General features: G+C 42.9%; 1 protein-coding gene across 2 annotated transcripts; it reads right to left on the reverse strand.

The window, feature by feature from the left end:
- Positions 1 to 1161: 1161 nt before the first annotated feature.
- LOC139408288 (long-chain fatty acid transport protein 6) lies at positions 1162 to 20346 on the reverse strand. 2 transcript variants are annotated; one of them, XM_071151999.1, is made up of 10 exons: positions 20282 to 20346; positions 17945 to 18148; positions 15610 to 15768; positions 13712 to 13836; positions 13086 to 13280; positions 11224 to 11314; positions 10736 to 10934; positions 5308 to 5405; positions 2872 to 3002; positions 1162 to 2483 (listed from the first exon to the last, which is right to left on the reverse strand). In XM_071151999.1, the coding sequence occupies exons 1-10, from the start codon at positions 20283 to 20285 to the stop codon at positions 2307 to 2309; spliced, it is 1383 nt and encodes a 460-aa protein (XP_071008100.1). In that variant the 5' UTR covers positions 20286 to 20346; the 3' UTR covers positions 1162 to 2306. The 2 variants fall into 2 exon arrangements, with proteins under 2 accessions (XP_071008100.1, XP_071008099.1); XM_071151998.1 differs by having other exon boundaries at positions 19807 to 20336.
- Positions 20347 to 24641: the final 4295 nt, after the last annotated feature.

Here is a 24641-nt window from a genome sequence, read left to right on the forward strand (position 1 = left end):
ACCTGGCGATTTGAATATAATCTCGTCCCCAGCATGGCTACGTGGTTAGGCTACATTGCATATATCAGGGGTTCTCAAACTCAATTCCAGGAGGGCCTAGTGTCTTGTTTTGAGTTATTTCCGTTCAATCCGTATCGAATTAAGAGTTCCCAATTAATCAATGACCTTAATTTATCAATCAAGTACAAGAGAAGAGCGAAAACCTACAGACACACGTCCCTCCAGGTATTGCGTTTAACACTCTTGGCATATATCCTCAAAGTGGGTGACAGGTCCCAAATAGCACTTAGCAAAACACCATCATAGTGTAACTTCACATTTTGTAAAAAAAAAAAAATATTCTGTGGGAGAGAAATACAGTGACAAACACACAGGATATTAAACAGGTGATATAATTTATTCCAATGATAAATGTGTGTTAGAACAACTTATAATATAAGTAGACAATTATATATTGCGTATTAACTACAGGCAATTACTGTCTATGTAAGCAATAATGCAAACGTGTGTATTATCAGGGACAAGCCACACTTACAAAGGAGTGAAATGGCAAGACACACACACACAGGCACACATTGCAATGGAAATACTATGGTTTATTTCAACTGAAAGGAATGTTATAATGTACATAATTTTTTTTATCAATCTGGGTCAGACATCACTTTAAAAACAGGGTGTAATTCGAAAATGAATGGTCGGCAAACGGGTAGTACCCAAAGTCAACTTGTATACCTTTCCCTTTCCCTTACCATAACCTCACTGAAACAATACCTAACCTTAACCCTCTTCCTAAACCTAACCTTAATTCATTTAACCTAAACGTAACCTGAATTCATTTTGGACCCTTATGCCTAAACTAAAAAAATGTACTTTTAGGAATGTCAGGATGCAGATATGTAGAGTCGGAGCAATTCACTGTAAGTGAGTCGCCAGTGTGCTGTTATGACATCTTCATAACCGCAAAACAAATTGTCATATAAAATATATATATATAAAATATATATAAAATATACATATATATAATATACATATATATAATATACATATATATAAAATATATATAAAAAATATATATATAAATATATAAGAAAAGACAATTGTGTGTTAAAATATATATATATATATATATATATATATATATATATATATAAAAAACACACAAAAAATATATTCACATAAAATCTATGCAATAATCTAATACCTAATCATAAACACAAAAATAAACCACGTTATCCAAGGCATACATACAATATGCACGGCCATCATTCAAAACGCCACATAGTAGTAATGCAAAAGCAGCGAGTTCCTGAAAGGTCTAAATGTATAGAAAACAAGAAATAGTTTTTCTGAAAGGTCTATGGATTAAAATGGTGGGATTATCTGGGTTAGTTTTTGCATTTCCCGCTCAGGTAAAACTCGCAAAAAGTGGTTTCTAACCTCAAGGGTCTTTTCCGGGTTAAGTAAAGGTTAAATTACATTTGCCATTGATAAGAACTAAATAACGGTGGTCACACTTGATAAAAAACAGTTGCAAGTCTTAAAATCATTAATTCATTTACCATAATTTAATAGCTTTGTAAATCATACTTATGGCTGGAAGTTGTTCATGACCATGTGACTTGACCAGGAAAAACTCAGTCTTAAATTTGAGGATATAATTAAGGCACAGAGGTGTGGACAAGAGAGGACCATTGTAGGTCATAAATGAGTCAAGCTTTAGGGGTTAACCTGCTGTAACGCGTGCCGACTGAAACCTGGAATGCGGATCAGCATGTGATGCCACATAGGACATAAAATTAAATTACATTTTAAATTCAATTAGATATAATTTGATGTTTGTCAACCTTTCCATTTCATGTTGGATTGAGGCCTGCGAATTCTCCTAATGTACCATCTAGCAGTACATAGTACATTAGGAGAATTCGCACCGTCCGTTGTGTACCATCTAGCAGTACATAGTACACAATGGACGGTGCAAAAATATGGACTCTTTTTGGACCCCTTTTGAGGTATTAACTTTTAGGTAAACTATGTGGTTTTGCTGGCTCGGATGGCTCAGTCTTACTGTATACAGGTGCTAACTGTAAGATGCTTTGGATAAAAGCATCTGATAAAAATTACCATATTATATAATCACTTAACTAAAAAAATAAAAAGGAAAAAAAACGTGGCTGAAGATTAGATGCACAGTACACAGTCAGTCAGTGAGGCTTCCTGGGTAAATAACACCTTTAAACAGTACTGTATATAAACCCGTTATAAAATCAGAAATACACCTTTCTGTTTAGTCCTGCTGACCTGACAGCCTAGAGCCGTATCTTTCCAGAGACAAGGTCATCATACAGAGACAGAGTGAGCGGGACGTAGTCTCTCTGGGATAGGTCCAAGAAATACAGGGACTCCTGGACGGCCTCAGGACTGAAGCCCTCCTGCACCAACTTCCTCTTCTGCTGCTTGAAGGTCTCGGTCACATCTATGGATGTCTATGGAAGACAAAGGACAGAGTTTATGTTGAAAAGGGTCATGGGGTTTAAATTCTAAATGCGCTTATGTGATATAACATTTAGAGAGTTGAAAATATCGTTGTTTTTATTGTGCTTTTTTTTAATGATCCATTTAAGGTTATTGTATTGAATGTATGTATTTATAGCATGGTTTCAATACGGTTTCTGAAAAGACCAAGAACAAGCTATTTAATTGATTTATCCATATTACGGTACCAGTACCAACCCGTATATTAACGTTATGTATAAAATCACACACAGTTCATTAATAAGTAGTCACTCATTACGTTTAAAAAAACAAGTTTCAGTTTTGTGTGGGGATAATTTTTTCCCTGAATGGATATATGTGGTTTCAGGATTGTCTTACCTGGATCCGTAGAAACCAGGGCCACGAGTAAGCGGGGAGACTTTGGACCAAATGGTTGTAGAGTTTCTTACCATCCAGCTTTTGGTCCATCTTTAGGACGACGGCTGCCATACCTGCTCTGCCTTCATAACCTGTACATAAAGAATGAGGATAATGTTACACACCTACTCAGTGGCCTTGTGGTTAGGGTGTCTGTCGTGAGATTGAATAGGTTGGAAGTTTGAGCACTGACCGAGTCATACCAAAGACTGTACAAATGGGACACAATGGGCCTCTTCTTGGCACTCAGCATTAAGGAGATTTTTTAAAATTAAAAAATTAAACTAGTCAAGTCAGTTAACTTGGCAGGCAAACACCTGAGAAAAAATCCAACCAGGAAGTGTAAAATCTGAGGTTTGTAGTTTTTAAACTCATTGCCTATCAAATATACAGTGTCTATGGGGTCATATTGCACTTCCTACGGCTTCCATTAGATGTCAACAGTCTTTAGAATCTTGTTTGATGCTTCTACTGTGAAGGATGGGGGAATGGGAGCTGAAGGAGTCAGAGGTCTGCCAGGGTGGCATGAGCTGACCACGCGCATTCACGTGAGAGTTAGCTTGCGTTCCATTGCATTTCTGAAGACAAAGGAATTCTCCGGTTGGAACATTATTGAAGATTTATGATAAAAACAATCCTAAAGATTGATTCTATACATTGTTTGACATGTTTCTACAGACTGTAACGGAACTTTTGGACTTTGCCTGCTCGCGCCTCATGAATTTGGTTTACTGGGCTAAATGCGCGAACAAAAAGGAGGTATTTGGACATAAATAATGGACTTTATCGAACAAATCAAACATTTATTGTGGAGCTGGGATTCATGGGAGTGCATTCTGATAAAGAGCGTCAAAGGTAAGTGAATATTTATAATGCTATTTCTGACTTTGTTGACTCCACAACATGGCGGATATCTGTATGGCTCGTTTTTGTGTCTGAGAGCCGTACTCAGATTATTGCATGGTGTGCTTTTTTGGTAAAGCTTTTTTGAAATCTGACACAGCGGTTGCATTATGGAGAAGTTTATCTAATGTTCCGTGCCTAACAGTTGTATCTTTTATCAATGTTTATTATGAGTATTTCTGTAAATTGATGTGGCTCTCTGCAAAAATCACCGGATGTTATGTTTACTGGATGTTTTGGGAGCAAAGCATTACTGAACATAACCCGCCAATGTAAACTGGGATTTTTGGATATAAATATGAACTTTATCGAACAAAACATACATGTATTGTGTAACATGAAGTCCCATGAGTGTCATCTGATGAAGATCATCAAAAGGTCAGTGATTAAATTATCTGCATTTCTGCTTTTTGTGACTCCTCTCTTTGGCTGGAAAAATGGCTGTGTTTTTCTGTGACTAGGTGCAGACCTAACATAATCGTTTAGTGTGCTTTCGCTTTAAAGCCTTTTTGAAATCGGACACTGTGGTGGGATTAACAACAAGTTTATCTTTAAAAAATGGTGTAAAACACTTCTATGTTTGAGGAATTTTAGTTATGAGATTTCTGTTGTTTTAAATTTGGCGCCCTGCACTTTCACTGGCTGTTGTCATATCGATAAGCCATAAGAAGTTTTAAGAACAAATTCTTATTTTCAATGCCAGCCTAAGAACAGTGGGTTAACTGCCTTGTTCAGGGGCAGAACAGATTTTTACCTTGTCAGCTCGGGGATTTGATCTTGCGACCATTTGGTCACTAGTTCAATGCTCTAACCACTAGGCTACCCGTCACCTAAGGCCTTGTGATTGTTTCCTGGGGGTGTACTTGTACATCCTGCTCCTATGAGGCCGTCAAGGCTACTTCTAAATGTTACATACATGTTGTTTAATGTTTTTCACCAAAATGTCATGTGATCCTATCTTCACCAATCAGTACAGTTGACAATGTGGGCCGATGCAATTTTACAAAACTAATTAGGTAACGTTATATCCATATCATGCGGTTGCAACGCATTGTAAGATGGGGGGTACTAAGCATGTATGAATCAGAAACATTTATATAATTTAGCAGACACTTATCTAGAGCATCTTACAAGAGGAACCAGGGTTAAGTGCTTTGCTCAAGGGCACGTTGACAGATTTTGAAAAAAATCTAGTCGGCTGGGGGATTCGAACTAGCAACCTTTCGGTTATTGGCCCAATGCTCTTAACCGCTAGGCTAGCTGCTGCCCTATAACGTTTTGTAGTGAGACATTTTAGCCTACATATTCATTTGCCAAGATTATACTAAACTGAAGTTAAATTAGGCAAACATTTCCAACTAGGTCCAATATTGCTCTGCACCATTATAAAATCTATATAATAATAAAAAATGTTGTACTAATAATGTCAGCGAGAACTATGACTTGGCCAAGTAACATCATAGACGTATTAATGATGTCAGAAAGGACGTTGACCTGGCACAGTAACACCATAGACGTTCACTTCCTGCAGGAACTCCAAACTTCCGAGAATCTCTGAAACTTCTGTGGTGGCCACATTCTCTCCTTTCCACCTAGGAGGAAGAAATCAGTTATTTAATTCACGATATGCAGAAATATTCAGCACATTTTTGTTGGTGTCTTGAATGCTCGCAATGCAACAGCCAGCACGATGGGTATGAGTGAGTGAGAATGCTGGCATAATTATTTTTTTGATATTTATTCATCTAACTTTTTTCAGGGATGCAACAATAAATTACATTTAATATATTCATCTACCGCATATATTTAATTATTTACCTAGATTTGTGCAACAATACATTTAATCAAATAACATATTTACAAGTCAAAGACTTTTCAGCCTGCCTATCTATGTTAAACACTAGATGGCAGCAACAGATAAGTATAGATACAAGGTGCAACTGCAAGCAGCCTCAACTGAAAGACACGACAGGAGGGCTCAGTCAGAGGCAGGAGGGCGGAGTCAGAGACAGGAGGGGGGAGTCAGAGACAGGAGGGCGGAGTCAGAGACAGGAGGGCGGAGTCAGAGACAGGAGGGCGGAGTCAGAGACAGGCGTTGAGGTGAGAGCAAACCTCACCCTGAAAGTGATTTCAGCTAGCTAAGAGTAAGACCATCGGACATCCATGCAGATTTTGCATTGTCAATCCTACTGTAAATATCAAAAGAATTCAGTAACATGTTCTTTAGGGCCACATTTTCGCCATGCATTATAAATACATAACAGGAATTTATGCATCTCTTCTAAAGAACCATGAGCTATAATGAATGCTTATAGCATGTTTTACTCATATCATCACCTGTGTTTAATGCAATAAGCCGGGCCGGGACGTCATTGTCCCATTGAACTCAAGCAACTCCTGTAGCGGGCCGTGCCGGGACGTCATTGTCCCATTGAGCTCAAGCAACTCCTGTAGCGGGCCGGGCCGGGATGTCATTGTCCCATTGAGCTCAAGCAACTCCTGTAGCGGGCCGGGCCGGGATGTCATTGTCCCATCACGCTCTAGCGGCTCCTTGCGGCGGGCCAGGCGCATGTACGCTGACTTCAGTTGCCAGGTGTACAGTGTTTCCTCCGACACATTGGTGCGGCCGGCTTCCGGGTTATTTTATTTCACCTTTATTTAACTAGGCAAGTCAGTTAAGAACAAATTCTTATTTTAAGCGAGCAGTGTTCTCAAGAAGCTGAAGCTGTGCGGTTTGGCCGGGTCATGTTTCTGAGGATGCATGGCTCTCGACTTTCGCCTCTCCCGAGTCCGTACGGGAGTTGCAGCAATTGGACAAGACTGTAAACTACCAATTGGGGAAGAAAAATTAGAATAAATAAACGTAAAGTTCCTCAAACCTTCATCAAGTGGCATTAAGTCCATATTCCATGACATCAATCTGGCCTCAATCTCAAATCAATTGGAAATATTGGCACTAAATTAAAGGATTACTTTCAAGGTACGGAAACATATAATAAAAGTATTTAGGTGGACTATCCCTTTAATACAACTTAACTGAGTAAAGTCCGTAATACTGTATGCCTTCTAAAAATAAATTTAGAGATTCCAGACATTGATATTACCACGCCATTCACTTTAAAATAATAATTTACATCACACTATTTTACAGGTTAAGAAACTTAAAAGATTCTCTGCATTATTTTGCCAGACAAATACTTTTAAATTGTTTGGGGGGAGACAGACAGCACGGCACAAACGTACACACACCACAATCCCAAAAGACTTGCAGTCTTCAAGGTAGCAACAAAGCAGTTGTGTGGGTCATTGCCCAGTCCTGCGTCACACTTGGGTACTTGGGCAATACACCAAACATTGCCAAAGCGCAGAGGGAGACAAGCGATGGCATTGTGACATGGGGACGCTCAAACGACAGAAGCTTTTGACCCCCTAACAAGCCTTTCATCCCTCTAATCATGGTAACCACTTCCCATGAAGACTTTGGGTCGGATCCCCTCCGGGAACTGTGGCAACGGGAATGGGGGAGGGTCTTGATTTTACGTGGATGTAGCATTCTGAACTTAACATCAGACCGGGGTTCAAATACTATGTATCTATCTCATATATATATATGAGATAGATACATAGTATTTGAACCCCGGTCTGATGTTAAGTTCAGCACTCTGAACTTAACATCAGACCGGGGTTCAAATACTATGTATCTATCTCATATATATATATGAGATAGATACATAGTATTTGAACCCCGGTCTGATGTTAAGTTCAGAGTGCTACATCCACGTAAAATCAAGACCCCCCCCCACCTCCTCCATTCCCGATGCCACAGTTCCCGGAGGGGGTCCGACCCAAAGTCTTCATGGGAAGTGGTTACCATGATTAGAGGGATGAAAGGCTTGTTGTGTTTGATTGAGCTAGCCAACTGCAATGGAATCAATAAGCAAAGTCCCAAAACTGCAACCCCCCCCCCCACCTGGCCCCCCCTCAGGAAGGCTAAAGCAAACACTCAAAAGTGTTTGAAAGATTTCAAATAGTGTTTGAGCCCAGGTCTGGTTGAAAGGCATTCCCCCTCGTCCGCCCTTGGAGGAGGGCCTTGCGTCACTCTGCTGGATTTTGTGAATGGACCGTGGAATGGCAGAGGTGAAGAGAGGGGGAAAAAGGCCTTTCCCTTGGTCACTGTTTTGCCATCTTGGATTAGGCTCAAGCCAGCGCTTCCACCAAAATGCCAAAGAGTTAAAGGGAAGGAGAAGAAGAACAGACCTGGGTTCAAACACTATTAGGAATCTTTCAAATACTTTGAAGCGTTTGCCTTCGATTGCCTTGCGAGCCAGATGATCGAAGTGCACTTTGCGGTTAGTCTACTGGTTCCATTGGGTCAGGCAAGCTCAATTAAGCCTGGCTATCATATTTTAAATGATTTCAAATAGTATTTGAAACCTGTCTGAAGAGTAAGGGGGGGGGGGGACAAACGGTGCCTGATTCTCTGTGGGGTGTCCCTCGGGTTCAGGAGCTCATTTGCATGACTGGAGGGGAAGCTACTAAAGGACAACAGGGGATGATGTGCAAGGCTGCCATCGTGATGAATGCCTGAGCAATTGAACGCTTGAATGGAGAGAAACAACAGAGGGGAACGACCCGTGCTGATCGCATTGGAAAATGAAGCTCAGTGGACGAAGACAAAATGAGGAATGGTGATGGTGATGCCACATATGTAAACGGTAAATGACAGATACGCTGTAATATTCAGACTCTTTTAAGCTTGGTTACTTTTACCCCTTTTTCTGCCCAATTGGTAGTTACAGTCTTGTCCCATCGCCGCAACTCCTGTACGGGCTCTGGAGAAGTCGAAGGTAGAGAGCCGTGCGTCCTCCGAAACAAGCCCCACTGCTTCTCGACACACTACTCGCTTAACCCGGCCGCACCAATGTGTCGGAGGAAACACCGTACAACTGCCGACTGAAGTCAACGTACCCGGCCCATCACAAGGAGTCGCTAATCTTACCTCATTTGCACACCCTTTATAAAGACTTTTTCTATTGTGTTATTGACTGTACGTTTGTTTATTCCATGTGTAACTCTGTGTTGTGGTTTGTGTCGCACTGCTTTGCTTTATCATCTTGGCCAGGTCGCAGTTGTAAATGAGAATTTGTTCTCAACTGGCCTACCTGGTTAAATAAAGGTGAAATAAAAATACATAAAAATAGTGCATGATGGGACTAGACATCCCGGCCAGCCAAACCCTCCCCTAACCTGGACGACGCTTAGCCAACTGTGCGCTGCCTCATGGGTCTCCCGGTCACGGCCGGCTGCGACACAGCCTGGGATCGAACCCGGGTCTGTAGTGATGCCTTAGACCGCTGCGCCACTCGGGAGGCCCCCTTGTTGACTTGGTTACCTGGTTACTAATCTGATTCTGCTTTAGCGAACAAGTCAATGTCTTGCCATAGCAACAATGTAGCCTTGGTGAACAGTCTGGTACCCAGGCTAGATTCCTTCATCAATCAAATATCCTAACTACTCATAAAAACGTCTGGTAATCTGCAACGACTTCGTACAAGCATTTTGCTACACTACAAGCATTTCTCTACACTGGCATTAACATCTGCTAACCATGTCTATGTCACAAATACAAGTTGATTTGAACTTCTGTGTTCCTAATGCAAAGGGGTCCTACTAAGCGATACTGTATAAAATCAACAGGTACATTGTGTGACTACTGGTAGACAGAGTTCAGTCAATTATTTACAAACAAAATGTTTAAAGTAATGTTTGGGGGGAAATTCGTAGATGATCTTATGTTGGAGATATGTCCACATCCCACATCATTGGTTGCAGAGATGCACTGTTTACACTTCGACCCCAAAATGTATTGAGAATATATATATAGTCCTCTACGTATTTATTTGGACAGTGAAGCTACAACTTTTGAATTTGGCTCTATACTCATTTTATACGCATTTTGGATTTGAGATCAAATGTTTAATATGAGGAGGAGACAGTACAGAATGTCACCTTTAATTTGAGGATATTTTCATATATCTGTTTCACCGTTTAGAAATGAATGTATCTAGTCCAAATTTGTTAGATGCACTTATTGTTTGTGTTACAGATTATATTGTGCCCAACAGAAACGAAATGGTAATTAATGTTGTGTTATTTTGGAGTCACTTTTATTGTAAATAAAAATCTACATTAATGGATGGATGCTACCATGATTACGGATCATCACGAATTAATCCTGAATAATGATTGTGAGAAAGTTACACATGACATTATTTACCATTCATTTCTATTGGGCACTAAATATACTGAAACACAACCAAAACAAACTGCGAATGCAATTCACAAGCTTGATGTTGTCATCGCGTACTAGGAATATGGAACCGAATACTAAACTTTTCACTACTTTTAATACACTATAAGTATGTGAATTTGTCCAAATACTTATGACACCTTCAAAATGGGGGACGAGATACATAAAGTGCATTCATTTCTAAATGGTAAAAACATGTGTGAAACTACCCTCAAATCTTTCATTCGAAAATTAAAAGTTTTAGCTCCACAATCCAAATGAATACACGAGAGGACTGTAAAGCCCTTGCAATCAAACAGTGTTTGTTTTCTTTCAAATACTGAGCCAATGGAATGAATGGAATACGTCATTCTAATATCACCAAAAGACAACCCTCATTGGGTTTACTTGATAGCTACCTACACAAATAGCTAGCTAGAACAAAGTGTTAATAAGATAGTCATTTAAAAAGATTAAAAGCAATACAAATAATACAAATCCCACCGACCTAGGTCAACCCAACATTCAACATATTTGAAAGAAAACAAGTACTCTGAACACACGTCTGATAAGCACTGAACTTTCCTTTGAAGAATCGGTTGAGAAACACTGCATAGGCCTCATCCACTTTACCTGAAGGTATCTCCAATACGGTCACGGAAGTAGACAAAGTCTCTGTGGTCCTGAAGCATGAGATCTCCAGTGTTGAAGTACACGTCTCCCTCTTTGAACACGTCCCTGAGGAGCTTCTTCTCTGACTGAAGCGTATTCCCAGCATACCCCAGGAAAGGATTCATGACCGACACCGGGGCCACCAGGAGGCCCGTCTCTCCTGCGGACACAAACAGGCAGGTTTTTATTTATTTATAATATGTGAGGCAACAGTACAGAATGTCACCTTTTATTTGAGGGTATTTCACATACATGGGATCTTGGTTCAAACCAAGTAAATCAGACATGTATTTATGTACACACACACACACACACACACACACACACACACACACACACGCACACACACACACACACACAAATATCAATGCAATTCTATGAAGCTGTACATCAAATAGTGCATAAGAGCCATCATCAGAAATGATCCTATTTTATAAACCTTTGCTTACCTTTATTTGCTTTGACACATCGTCCTGAGTCGGTCCGTATCGGCTCATATGTTTGGGGATCACAGCTCAAGAACTCAAAGGGCATATTAAGCTGCATGACAACGAAACAGAAAGTGTCAAAGATGTGGCTAGAAATAGTCAGTATTAGATACAAGATACACAGAGAGGCCGACGCGCACAGAGAGGCCGACGCGCACAGAGAGGCCGACGCGCGCAGAGAGGCCGACGCGCGCAGAGAGGCCGGCGCGCACAGAGAGGCCGACGCGCACAGAGAGGCCGACGCGCAGAGAGGCCGACGCGCAGAGAGGCCGACGCGCACAGAGAGGCCGACGCGCACAGAGAGGCCGACGCGCACAGAGAGGCCGACGCGCACAGAGAGGCCGACGCGCACAGAGAGGCCGACGCGCACAGAGAGGCCGACGCGCACAGAGAGGCCGACGCGCACAGAGAGGCCGACGCGCACAGAGAGGCCGACGCGCACAGAGAGGCCGACGCTGTCGATAATACAGATTATGTTGTTGGTTTTTAGTTGGAGAAACATGAAGAGAGGACATGAATCAACAACGCATCGACCTCTGTGTGTATCAACCTCTGTGTGTATCAACCTCTGTGTGTATCAACCTCTGTGTGTATCAACCTCTGTGTGTATCAACCTCTGTGTGTATCAACCTCTGTGTGTATCAACCTCTGTGTGCGCCATGCTTCTGTTCCATTTAGCAACAGTTAAATCTCTACAACTAAAAACCAACAAGACAATCTGGATTACTCTATTTTACAATACTCTGGCCCCGCCTTTTATGGAAACACACAGACACATGTGGTCAGATACGACCTTTCAAACAGAATGATAGGGGAGCTACACTGGGGTGTCTGGAAAACCAGGCAGAGCACATGTGGTCAGATACGACCTTTCAAACAGAATGATAGGGGAGCTACACTGGGCTGTCTGGAAAACCAGGCAGAGCACATGCCCCTTTACCCTTCCATTCACTAAAGTATACAGTTGTTGTCGTTGTTCTGAACCCACTGTAATACAGGTTATTTAATCACATCCATTGCTTTTTTTGTAATTAAATGATCTAAATCATAATTGCTGAATGAGTTTGTGCACCTGCTCCCCAAAAGGTCTGTGTAAGGCCCTCGGGTAGACAGTGCGGGCCCTCGGGTAGACAGTGCGGGCCCTCGGGTAGACAGTGCGGGCCCTCGGGTAGACAGTGCAAAACTGTCAGCAGAGCTTTTCGCCAGCGTGAGCAGAGTGCAAGCCACGAAGACAATAAAAATAAAAACTAGAGTCATTTACACTGAGTAGCCTGCACCTCAGTGAGCCGCTGTTTTACACCCAGATTTAATTTAACCTTTTACCAAGTGGGCTAAATCAGGGTCACACAGAGTGATCCTCGGTAGTCTTAAACAAATCTACTTTGAATCCAAAGTATACACCTCAAACACATGGTTATGGGCTGAAAAAACAAAGACACCTGTACCATGTCAGAATATAGAGTTGAAATGTATTCCATTTTGAATTTGGATCCCAATATTACACTTTATGTACATCACAGAAGACTGAACTAAAACAAAAAACTGTTTGACATAGAAACACCAGATTTTCATTGTCTTTAAAAATAATAATAATAATAATAATATTTGTTTATAATGAAATATATTAATACAATTCCACCCATGAGGCTAAAGAGGGCGCTTTTGGTCGTTGACTACAGGAAAGAGTTACATGAAGAGGAGAGTCTCACTCGCTGCAAAAGTTCTTCGTCCAGCAGAGCAGGCCTGCGAGTTTTATCGTTTGGGTAACTAAGTGATCTAAGCCAATCCCAGTTAACTACAAAGCAAAGTGCTCCATGCCTGACCTTGTTGAAGTAGCCCGCCCTTCCGATGGGTCCTATTTCATTGGTGTAGTTGACAAAGCCAATGCTGGCCTCAGTTAAACCGTAGGCTTCCCGGACATTGATCTTCCCAAAGCGTCTGGCAAACTCCCTCCAGACATCTGCCCTCAGACCACTCCCTGCTGCAACACGCACTTTGTGGGCACTCTCCTCAGGGACCTACAGAAAACAGATAACACAAAAAACACTCAGAATCTATTACTGAGTAATTACAAACCAGTGATGTAACTACTACGTTGTTACACTGGCTATTACTGTGTAGTTACTTAATTGTAAAGGCAACTTGAGGTTTTACCCTGTAGGACCTACAATATACTAGTAGTGTACTGTGATATTATAGAAGTAATCTCTTTAATCTTTGTCCTGGAGACCCACAGGGTGTGCAGGCTTTTGTCCTAGCCCAGCACAAACTCAGCGGCGTCTCCATGACCAGGCTTGAAGAGCACTGGACTAGCACATGTTCATGTCCAGAGTCAATTCCAAATCTTCTCACTCGGCCTACTCAAGAGACTAATTTAACTAAATAAACGTGTGAAAAGTGAGTGGGAAAAACCCCAGACGAACCAGAGTGATGAATATAAAGGTCTTACCACAGGTTGGTTGACCAGGTAGCGACAGAGTTCTCCGACATATTGGAACACGGTCACATTATGTTTCACACAGTCTTTCCAGAATTGACTGGCAGAAAACTTATTTTTCAATATGCACGTTGCCCCTGGAAACCCAATAACAGAAAAGACATGTAAGAGTAACGTCACCATAACAACACAGATAAAAGTTGATTTATTTCACTTTAAAATTTGTCAAATCAGATAATCCTCCCCCACCAACAGTGATCATGCGTTTTAACATATTCCTCACGCGTTTTAACATGCGTTTTAACATATTCCTCACGCGTTTTAACATGCGTTTTAACATATTCCTCACGCGTTTTAACATGCGTTTTAACATATTCCTCACGCGTTTTAACATGCGTTTTAACATATTCCTCACGCGTTTTAACATGCGTTTTAACATATTCCTCACGCGTTTTAACATGCGTTTTAACATATTCCTCACGCGTTTTAACATGCGTTTTAACATATTCCTCACGCGTTTTAACATGCGTTTTAACATATTCCTCACGCGTTTTAACATATTCATCACGCGTTTTTATATTCGTCATGTGTTTTAATGTGTTTTAACATGTGTTTTAACATATTCCTCATCTCTTTACCTTTGACAGGACCTTTGTTTCGGGTGGGCAGCTGGACGGCACATTTAGGAGCCCTGAACTGTATTTACGATCGTTGAAATGAGACTATGACATCATGTTGAAGTGCCTAACCCTATGACAATATAGACACCCATGATACTTTTGGTTTTCTGCTACCACATCCTAACCCCGGAATCTACAACACACGGGAATGTATGGTTGCACTTCCAGGAATTGTGCAACTTTTGTCAGATTTCCCCTACTGCCACATCTTCTCCCTCCATGCTAAAATTACACTGTGGGAAATCTAGTTAGCTAGCTGGGAACCAGTCAAACAGTCCCCATTGAGAAAATAGGAACCTTGACCGGGGTAGTTCTGGACTTCCTTTGGTTCTAGAACTCAGAACTTTTTTGGGGGACTGCGCTCGTGACCATCCAGACAAAACAGAAAACCTTGTTTTGAAGTCATGACCTGGGAGGAGCTGGCAGGCAACCCAACCCAACAGCAGGAAGAAGGAACAGCAGGAAGAGGCCTGTCATTTGGGAACCACTGGTCTGTACGCTAATGTATATGTGGCAACAAATAGTGGGAGCCAACCTGGGTTAAAATACTGATAAAATACTGATATATATATATATATACACACACATACACACACACACACATACATACATAGAGAGAGAGAGAGAGAGAAAACACTGTTTACGTGCTTGATTAAACTTGCCGACTGCAATGAAACCAATAGGAAAGTCTCAAAAGTGCAAACCCCTCCCACCTGGCAATTCAGGCAGGCTAAAGGAAAACAGTTGTAACAGCTCATTATCTGAACCCATGTGTGTTATGGAACCTAGAATAGGTGCAGTTTGTTATTCTGCGTATGCACTGTAGTCCACTGAATTAGTGACACAGCCTCTGCTACGAGTACAGCCACGGCTGCTGAGGGAACTCTAATTTAAAGTGCAATACAGTTTACCAGTCTCAATTCAATCACATGATTTAAAAAAAAAAAAAATTGTCCTGTTTTTAGTGCGACTTCTGATGACAAGCTGTGGCGTCACCGTATCAGGAGGAAGAACGTATTGAAAAGTGTTCCTCACCGTATCAGGAGGAAGAACGTATTGAAAAGTGTTCCTCACCGTATCAGGAGGAAGAACGTATTGAAAAGTGTTCCTCACCGTATCAGGAGGAAGAACGTATTGAAAAGTATTCCTCACCGTATCAGGAGGAAGAACGTATTGAAAAATATTCCTCAACGTATCAGGAGGAAGAACGTATTGAAAAGTGTTACTCACCGAGCTGTATACATCCACCAATACCCAGAAGAGAGGCGGTCATGTGGTATAAGGGCAGAGTGATGTAAATGTTGTCATCAGAACGGGCCCCGCACAGACGAAGGAAGGCCATGCACATGACTGCTTTGAGATGTCCCACCCGGGCTGCCTTAGGAAGTCCTGAAAGACAAAAAAGAGTGTACAGTGAAGATGCCTCTAGAGATGCTGATCTTGGGTCAGTTTTGCATTCTCCCCACTAAATGGTTAAGGATAGGATTGAGGGAGGGGAAGTTGATCATAGATCTGTACCAATGGGAAAACACCACAGAGCGGATGAAAAACTACACCACTCATAATGGCCACGTGACATTAAACATTCTCATATTATGACATCATTGATTTCTACTGAAGAGTTTAAAAGCTTTTCCCTCAAACTGCCAAAGGCACACAGCACCAACAGTTATGTTTATTGTATCTGAATGAACAAAACTTGACTGAAAGTATGAGAATAGATTGGAGCATTGGTTGGACAACGGTCAAACAGGAGGTTATATCTGTCCTGTTTCACTGCATATCCCAACTCCTCCTGAGAGAGTGGGGTCACAGCCAGGGATCAGCCATTCCTGACAGTAACCTTGTGGAGCAATAAGGGCAGATCAACAGATTTCTAACACCTTCCGGCTCAGGGATCTGAACGAGCAACCTTTCGATTATGGGCCCAACTCTCTAACCATTAGGCTTGCCGCCGCCGCCGTTGCCCTGTGGGCTAGCTGCCGCCCTGCCCGGCCGGGCTAGCCGACCTCCGTCCCCCGCCCTGCCCGGCCGGGCTAGCGGACCTCCGTCCCCCGCCCTGCCCGGCCAGCGGACCTCCGTCCCCCGCCCTGCCTGGCCGGGCTAGCCGACCTCCATCCCCCGCTGCCGCCCGGCCGGGCTAGCTGTCACCCTGTCGGCTAGCTGCCACCCTCGCTCAACCAGTTATAGCACAATGAAATGATAACAATTTGGACATGAACAATGTTTCATCAGAAGAGATTGGCTTCATCCAATGTGGCAAAGCCGCAAACTGCAAAAACATATTTTTTTTTTACATTTTGCAACGGAAAACTAAAATTACCGTTTCTTATTGGACAAGTCCAGGTAGTCCCTCTCTGACTTCTAGGTCCACATCAAAATACAATTGACCTTAAGGCCTCTGATGTCACTTTTATGAAGTCTACAGTAAAGGTCAAGGTTCAGCAACATTCTTGGAAGTGGCCCGTCTCTTTTAACAGGGTGTGGGTCTTGTTTTACTACTGCAGAGCCCTAATAATGCCCTCTCCCGGCAAAGCCATGGAAAACCCCTGGTAATGAAGGGGCATTGGCAACCATTTATACACATTTAGCACAAATTCACCAGTACTAGACGCTGAAGAAAAAGTTAGCTTGATATCAATTTGAAGCAGATTTCCTTCTCAGTAAAATTAAGTTGTTTCAGACACTGTGAATTACAACTCTCCTTGGGAACCCGGGTTGGCTGGGAAAACCCCTCCTTATATTGGTGTTGAACAGAGCTGTTAAAAGTGAGCGTGTGGTGCCAGCTTGGAATAAATGACCGAAATTTGTCCGGTTTAATAGACGTGCTGCTGACTTGTGCCTTTCGGCGTGGAAGAACTGCTTTCAACCTAGTGCAATAGGGTACCCATAGCTATTTTCCCTTCTCGGGCCTCTATCGCAGGGTATTGGCAGACAGACATTTAGGTTATCTTCCCTTATGTTCTCTGATAATAGCTGTAGGCTAGTTTCCGGACTTCATGCAAACGTTTGCAGTGATATCCAGGCAAATGATTTTATTTCAGACACTATGTTTCCGTATCTATGCAAATTCCCATCCATTCACCCTTTGCCTTGAGAACAATGTTTAAGATGTGGAGTAATGGCCCCGCATGTATATTCAAGTCAAGTCGACATCAAAATAAATAAAACATTTACAATGCAATTGCAAATAGAATTTTCAGATTCCAGTTTTTAATTATTTTAATTGTATTTATGGTTAGTGTCACCTCTGGAGGATGCCAACTCCAAGCCATATAAATGAAATACATTCTCTAAATCATTTTTTTAAGCGGCCAGTGCTATAGTTTAGTGTAAGCATTCACAGCATCTTTTGGAGTCGACTGCACCCGTTCTTCCTGATAGGAAGTTGACCGTATCAGAATAACGTACTACTGTGGCCTGGTTGGTCTTGTGGTAATGCGTCTATAGTTTCAGCAGAGGTTTGAATCCAGACTACTGTTCTTTGATACAAGCTCTCTCTATAAAAAAATCAACAAATACCTTTAAAAAAACGATTTATTTTTTGTAAGGATTAGTGTACTACCGGTTGTTCCTGATGTGAAGATGAACAGGAAGTTGGACATGAGGTCAGCTCTAGGACAGTCAGGTAAGGCCATGTCTGAGGCCTGCTCCACCTTGTCCAGTAACGTGTTGACCCCTTCATGGGGGCAGCCAATGTCCGTGACCCACACCTCAATGGCATTCTCCTTTAGAGAGGGTAACACCTCGCCCAGTGAACTCACCAAATCTGTATGAGAGAAAAAACTAAAAGTGAATGTTGGGGGTAGGGTAGCAAAATTCCAGTAACTTTTACCAAAATTCTCATATTTTCAGAAATCCTGGTCAGAAGATTCCAGGAACCAGGAGGGAATAAACAGGAAATCCAGAACCTCCAACCAGGATTTCTGGAGAACCTGGGAACATTACCAAAATGTTTTAACCCTAGGGATTACTTGTAAAGGCTCTATTTGGAAATATAAAAGGTACATTCCCTGTTGCTACAAGCTAAAGGGCAGATCAACAGATTTCTAACACCTTCCGGCTCAGGGATCTGAACGAGCAACCTTTCGATTATGGGCCCAACTCTCTAACCATTAGGCTTGCAGCCGCCGCCCTGCCCGGCCGGGCTAGCCGACCTCCTGCCGGGGCGGCAGGGTAGCCTAGTGGTTAGAGCGTTGGACTAGCAACCAGGAAGGTTGCAAATTCAAACCCCCGAGCTGACGAGGTACAAATCTGTCGTTCTGCCCCTGAACAGGCAGTTAAACCCACTGTTCCTAGGCCGTCATTGAAAATAAGAATTTGTTCTTAACTGACTTGCCTAGTTAAATAAAGGTAATATATATATATATGACATCAAAAGTAAGATACAAAAAATACCTACCCTCATTCACATAAGACATAACTAAAACAAAATACCCACCCTCGTTCACATAAGACATTATTCAAACCAAACTTAAAGCCAGTTGAATTGAGTAAGGGCCTTAGTTGTGCATGCACTTTAAATATTTCATCCCTGCCGTGAGATTATAGTACATAGAGATTGACCTCTACAATGTCACGAGCATGATGTGAAAAGCCTCTATTGAATAAGAAGACTAGAATATTTTTTAATATAGTACATTTAAGAAAAACTGGGAGAGTATGGATAAATTGCTCAATGCCGTTCAATCTCTTATTTGAGCAATAACGTGCATGACGGCATGCTTTGGTGGCGATTTTTTTTTTTTTGCAGTGTACACTTGTAAGTGTTTTGGTACTGTGAATAGAAACACAAGCCTCTTCTATGCATACTAACTTAATCTAGTTATCCTTTGCAATGCTCGGAAGAACTTCGGCCTCTCGCAATGAACTAACTGTAAATCTGTAAAATAACAATATTTTACATTACTATGTGCTCGCCTGGGAATAAAGGTTATATTCAATATAAATCATTGTCCATGAAATGCTATGAAGATCCGTTTCACATTCAGGAGATGTATGTATGTATGTATGTATGTATGTATGTATGTATGTATGTATACTAACGGTATCCCTATGTGTCCACAGGTGTTTGAATACAACAGCCTACATTGACCATCAGATTACAGTATCACCCTCATTATTATAAAAAAAATATATTTATTTACAACCACCAGTGCACATTGATACGCAACGCAGTTGCGAACAGTACGTTACATCAAACCATGCAGCTTTACTACATTCAAAAACGTTGGAGTAATTATGCAATGTTTCCTCTCCTAATATGAAGGTATGGCATTCAAATGTGAACGTGGTTCAACATGCCCAAATCGTGCAAGACGTCGTGCATATGTTTGAGCTTGTTAAATATTCTGAAAATGCAGGTAGACATGTGTCAAATACGTAACACTTTTTGACACTATCTTGATTGACAGCAATAATAATTACCTGCGCCTACGACGAGCGATTTCGCTCCGCAACTTTCAATGCAAAATTGGAGCGATTTGGATTTGATATTGAAATTGAGGAAAGCGACCTCGCAGCCCAGTTTACTGAGTCCGAACCACACACAAATAAAATCAGGCTCATTGCTCATCAGAAGAGCGACAATATCACCCTTCTTCAAGCCACCTTCGGTTCTGAAAACTTTAGCAAATTGGTTGCTTCTTTTATCAACGTCCTGGTAAGTGAGCGTTTGACCCTCAAACACTATGAAAGCCTTGTCAGGTATCTTCTTTGCCTGGTAAAGAAAGCTATCGAGGTAAGTGGTGACTCCTCTCTGCATACGAGACTTCAACGCCTTTCCAACCTTCCGAAGGTTTAAGTAATAAATCAAATCCACCCAAAACAATGGGTAATTCATCCTTTGGAATACCAGAATTGCAAAAAATCCCGCGGCAAATGTAGTAAACATCCATGTTACCCATATCATCATCTTTACTCTCCAAAGAATGTCAGCTTGTAAACGTTCGGAGATGTTTACCATAGGATTTAAATGCCTCTAGTATGCACATGCTACCGCGCATGCCCAAGGACATCACTTTCCCCATTGCGCAAAACATGTAGCCTACAACAGAGTTTCCCAAACTCGGTCCTGGCCCCCGGGGTGCACGTTTTGGTTTTCCTAATTTGTTATGGTTTAGGTTTAGGATATACACATTGTATGTGTTATAGCTCTTATACATACAATACAAGTCAGGGACCATATGTCAGGGAAACAGGCTAATTGTAGATATTCTAATTGTAGATAAGAACAGTTAATTCAGGACCTATAGGTCTAAGTCAGTTGGCACTAGTGCTTAAGAGTGTTGGGCCAGTAACCAAAAGGTTGCTGGTTCAAATCCCCAAGCCAGCAAGGCGGGAAAAAATGCTCTTCAGCAAGGCAGTTAACCCCCAACAACAACAACTGCTTTCTCAATCTGTGCTGTGAAAGACAAGAAGTCTATTTATACATTCCCACATCATAAAAGATTTGATGACACAAAATCAATGCACAATGTTACCTACACTATGCTTTGCAGGTTCCTGTGCCAGAGATCAGGTTGACAGCATTGAGTTGTTGGACATTAATGTACTGTGTTTTAACATGGAATCAATGTCCATCCCCATCAATGCATGTAATTACGCAACATTTAATATGTTTGTCCCTTTCTCCTACTTCCTCTTTAAAAAAAAATGCACTAAACTTGGTGATAATGTACACAGCAGAGACTGATACCATTCTGGATAAAACAAAACATGGTAAAGTGTGGACTCTCCGTATGCAATCAGCTTGAATGACTGTAATGTCAACAATATGTAAGGGCTTCAGAACATGTATATACTATGCACATGAACATATTACTGCTTGTAGTCATATTAGGTCGTCCATGTCAAGACTATACTCGTGCCATACATTAAACGGGCACTACAGCTACTAATATAGCTATGCCGTACACTGTAGCATCCACGACATGATGCCATTCGGCACACCAAACCCCCAAGTGTCGTGATCATTTGCACTGAGAAATACTAATCTTTCATTTGCATTGTATCGTACACTGTTTTCTCTGCTACCGAACGGCAAGTGGTACCCGAGCACCAAGTCTAGGACCAAAAGGCTCCTGAACAGCTTCTACCCTTAAGCCGTTACACTGCTCAACAATTCATAAAAAAATCGCCACCGGACAATTTACATTGACATTTCGCCCCGACCTACATGTACAGATTACCTCAACTAGCCTGTACCCCTGCACATTGACTCTGTACCGGTACCCCCTGTATATAGCCTCCACACTGACATGGTACCGGTGCCCCCTGTATATAGCCTCCACACTGACTCGGTACCGGTGCCCCCTGTATATAGTCTCCACATTGACTCGGTACCGGTGCCCCCTGTATACAGTCTCCACACTGACTCGGTACCGGTGCCCCCTGTATATAGCCTCCACACTGACTCGGTACCGGTGCCCCCTGTATATAGTCTCCACATTGACACGGTACCGGTGCTCCCTGTATATAGTCTCCACACTGACTCGGTACCGGTACCCCCTGTATGTAGCCTCCACACTGACTCGGTACCGGTGCCCCCTGTATATAGCCTACACACTGACTCGGTACCGGTGCCCCCTGTATGTAGCCTCCACACTGACTCGGTACCGGTGCCCCCTGCATATAGCCTACACACTGACTCGGTACCAGTACCCCCTGTATATAGCCTGCACACTGACTCTGTACCGGTACCCCCTGTATATAGCCTCCACACTGACTCTGTACCGTTGCCCCCTGTATATAGCCTCCACACTGACTCGGTACCGGTGCCCCCTGTATATAGCCTCCACACTGACTCTGTACCGGTACCCTCCTGTATATAGCCTCCACATTGACTCTTTACCCTAACACCCTGTATATAGCCTCCACAATGACTCTGTACCGGTGCCCCCTGTATATAGCCTCCACATTGACTCTGTACCGGTACCCCCTGTCTATAGTCTCCACATTGACTCTGTACCGGTACCCCCTGTATATAGCCTCCACATTGACTCTGTACCGTAACACCCTGTATATAGTCTCCACATTGACTCTGTACCGGTGCCCCCTGTATATAGCCTCCACATTGACTCTGTACCGGTACCCCCTGTATATAGCCTCCACATTGACTCTGTACCGTAACACCCTGTATATAGCCTCCATATTGACTCTGTACCTGTACCCCTGTATATAGCCTCCACATTGACTCTGTACCGGTACCCCCTGTATATAGCCTCCACATTGACTCTGTACCGTAACACCCTGTATATAGCCTCCACATTGACTCTGTACCGGTACCCCCTGTATATAGCCTCCACATAGACTCTGTACCAGTACCCCCTGTATATAGCCTCCACATTGACTCCGTACCGGTACCCCCTGTATATAGCCTCCACATTGACTCTGTACCGTAACACCCTGTATATAGTCTCCACATTGACTCTGTACCGGTGCCCCCTGTATATAGCCTCCACATTGACTCTGTACCGGTACCCCCTGTATATAGCCTCCACATTGACTCTGTACCGTAACACCCTGTATATAGCCTCCATATTGACTCTGTACCTGTACCCCCTGTATATAGCCTCCACATTGACTCTGTACCTGTACAGCCTGTATATAGCCTCCACATTGACTCTGTACCGGTACCCCCTGTATATAGCCTCCACATTGACTCTGTACCGGTGCCCCCTGTATATAGCCTCCACATTGACTCTGTACCGGTACCCCCTGTATATAGCCTCCACATAGACTCTGTACCAGTACCCCCTGTATATAGCCTCCACATTGACTCCGTACCGGTACCCCCTGTATATAGCCTCCACATTGACTCTGTACCGGTACCCCCTGTATATAGCCTCCACATTGACTCTGTACCGGTACCCCCTGTATATAGCCTCCACATTGACTCTGTACCGGTACCCCCTGTATATAGCCTCCACATAGACTCTGTACAGGTACCCCCTGTATATAGCCTCCACATTGACTCCATACCGGTACCCCCTGTATATAGCCTCCACATTGACTCTGTACCGGTACCCCCTGTATATAGCCTCCACATTGACTCTGTACCGGTACCCCCTGTATATAGCCTCCACATTGACTCGGTACCGGTGCCCCCTGTATATAGTCTCCACATTGACTCGGTACCGGTGCTCCCTGTATATAGTCTCCACACTGACTCTGTACCGGTACCCCCTGTATATAGCCTCCACACTGACTCGGTACCGGTTTCCCCTGTATATAGTCTCCACATTGACACGGTACCGGTGCTCCCTGTATATAGTCTCCACACTGACTCGGTACCGTAACACCCTGTATATAGCCTCCACACTGACTCTGTACCGTAACACGCTGTATATAGCCTCCACATTGACTCTGTACCTGTACCCCCTGTATATAGCCTCCACACTGACTCCGTACCGGTGCCCCCTGTATATAGCCTCCACATTGACTCTGTACCGTAACACCCTGTATATAGCCTCCACACTGACTCGGTACCGGTACCCCCTGTATATAGCCTCCACACTGACTCTGTACCGTAACACCCTGTATATAGCCTCCACACTGACTCCGTACCGGTGCCCCCTGTATATAGCCTCCACATTGACTCTGTACCGTAACACCCTGTATATAGCCTCCACACTGACTCGGTACCGGTACCCCCTGTATATAGCCTCCACACTGACTCTGTACCGTAACACCCTGTATATAGCCTCCACATTGACTCTGTACCTGTACCCCCTGTATATAGCCTCCACACTGACTCCGTACCGATGCCCCCTGTATATAGCCTCCACATTGACTCTGTACCGGTACCCACTGTATATAGCCTCCACACTGACTCTGTACCGGTAACCACTGTATATAGCCTCCACATTGACTCTGTACCGTAACACCCTGTATATAGCCTCCACACTGACTCCGTACCGGTGCCCCCTGTATATAGCCTCCACATTGACTCTGTACCGGTGCCCCCTGTATATAGCCTCCACATTGACTCTGTACCATAACACCCTGTATATAGCCTCCACACTGACTCGGTACCGGTACCCCCTGTATATAGCCTCCACACTGACTCTGTACCGTAACACCCTGTATATAGCCTCCACATTGACTCTGTACCTGTACCCCCTGTATATAGCCTCCACACTGACTCCGTACCGGTGCCCCCTGTATATAGCCTCCACATTGACTCTGTACCGGTACCCACTGTATATAGCCTCCACACTGACTCTGTACCGGTAACCACTGTATATAGCCTCCACACTGAC

The sequence above is a fragment of the Oncorhynchus clarkii genome, chromosome 5 (assembly GCF_045791955.1).
Source record: "Oncorhynchus clarkii lewisi isolate Uvic-CL-2024 chromosome 5, UVic_Ocla_1.0, whole genome shotgun sequence".
Taxonomy (NCBI): domain Eukaryota; kingdom Metazoa; phylum Chordata; class Actinopteri; order Salmoniformes; family Salmonidae; genus Oncorhynchus; species Oncorhynchus clarkii.

Excerpts from the sequence above, each read along its gene's own strand:
- LOC139408288 (XM_071151998.1), bottom strand. The coding sequence starts at position 20,293 with ATGATGATATGGGTAACATGGATGTTTACTACATTTGCCGCGGGATTT. Across the intron at positions 15,769-17,944 it reads CTTCACATCAGGAACAACCG|GACTTCCTAAGGCAGCCCGG; the intron begins GTAGTACACTAA and ends TTTGTCTTTCAG. Across the intron at positions 10,935-11,223 it reads ATGTGTCAAAGCAAATAAAG|GAGAGACGGGCCTCCTGGTG; the intron begins GTAAGCAAAGGT and ends TTGTGTCCGCAG.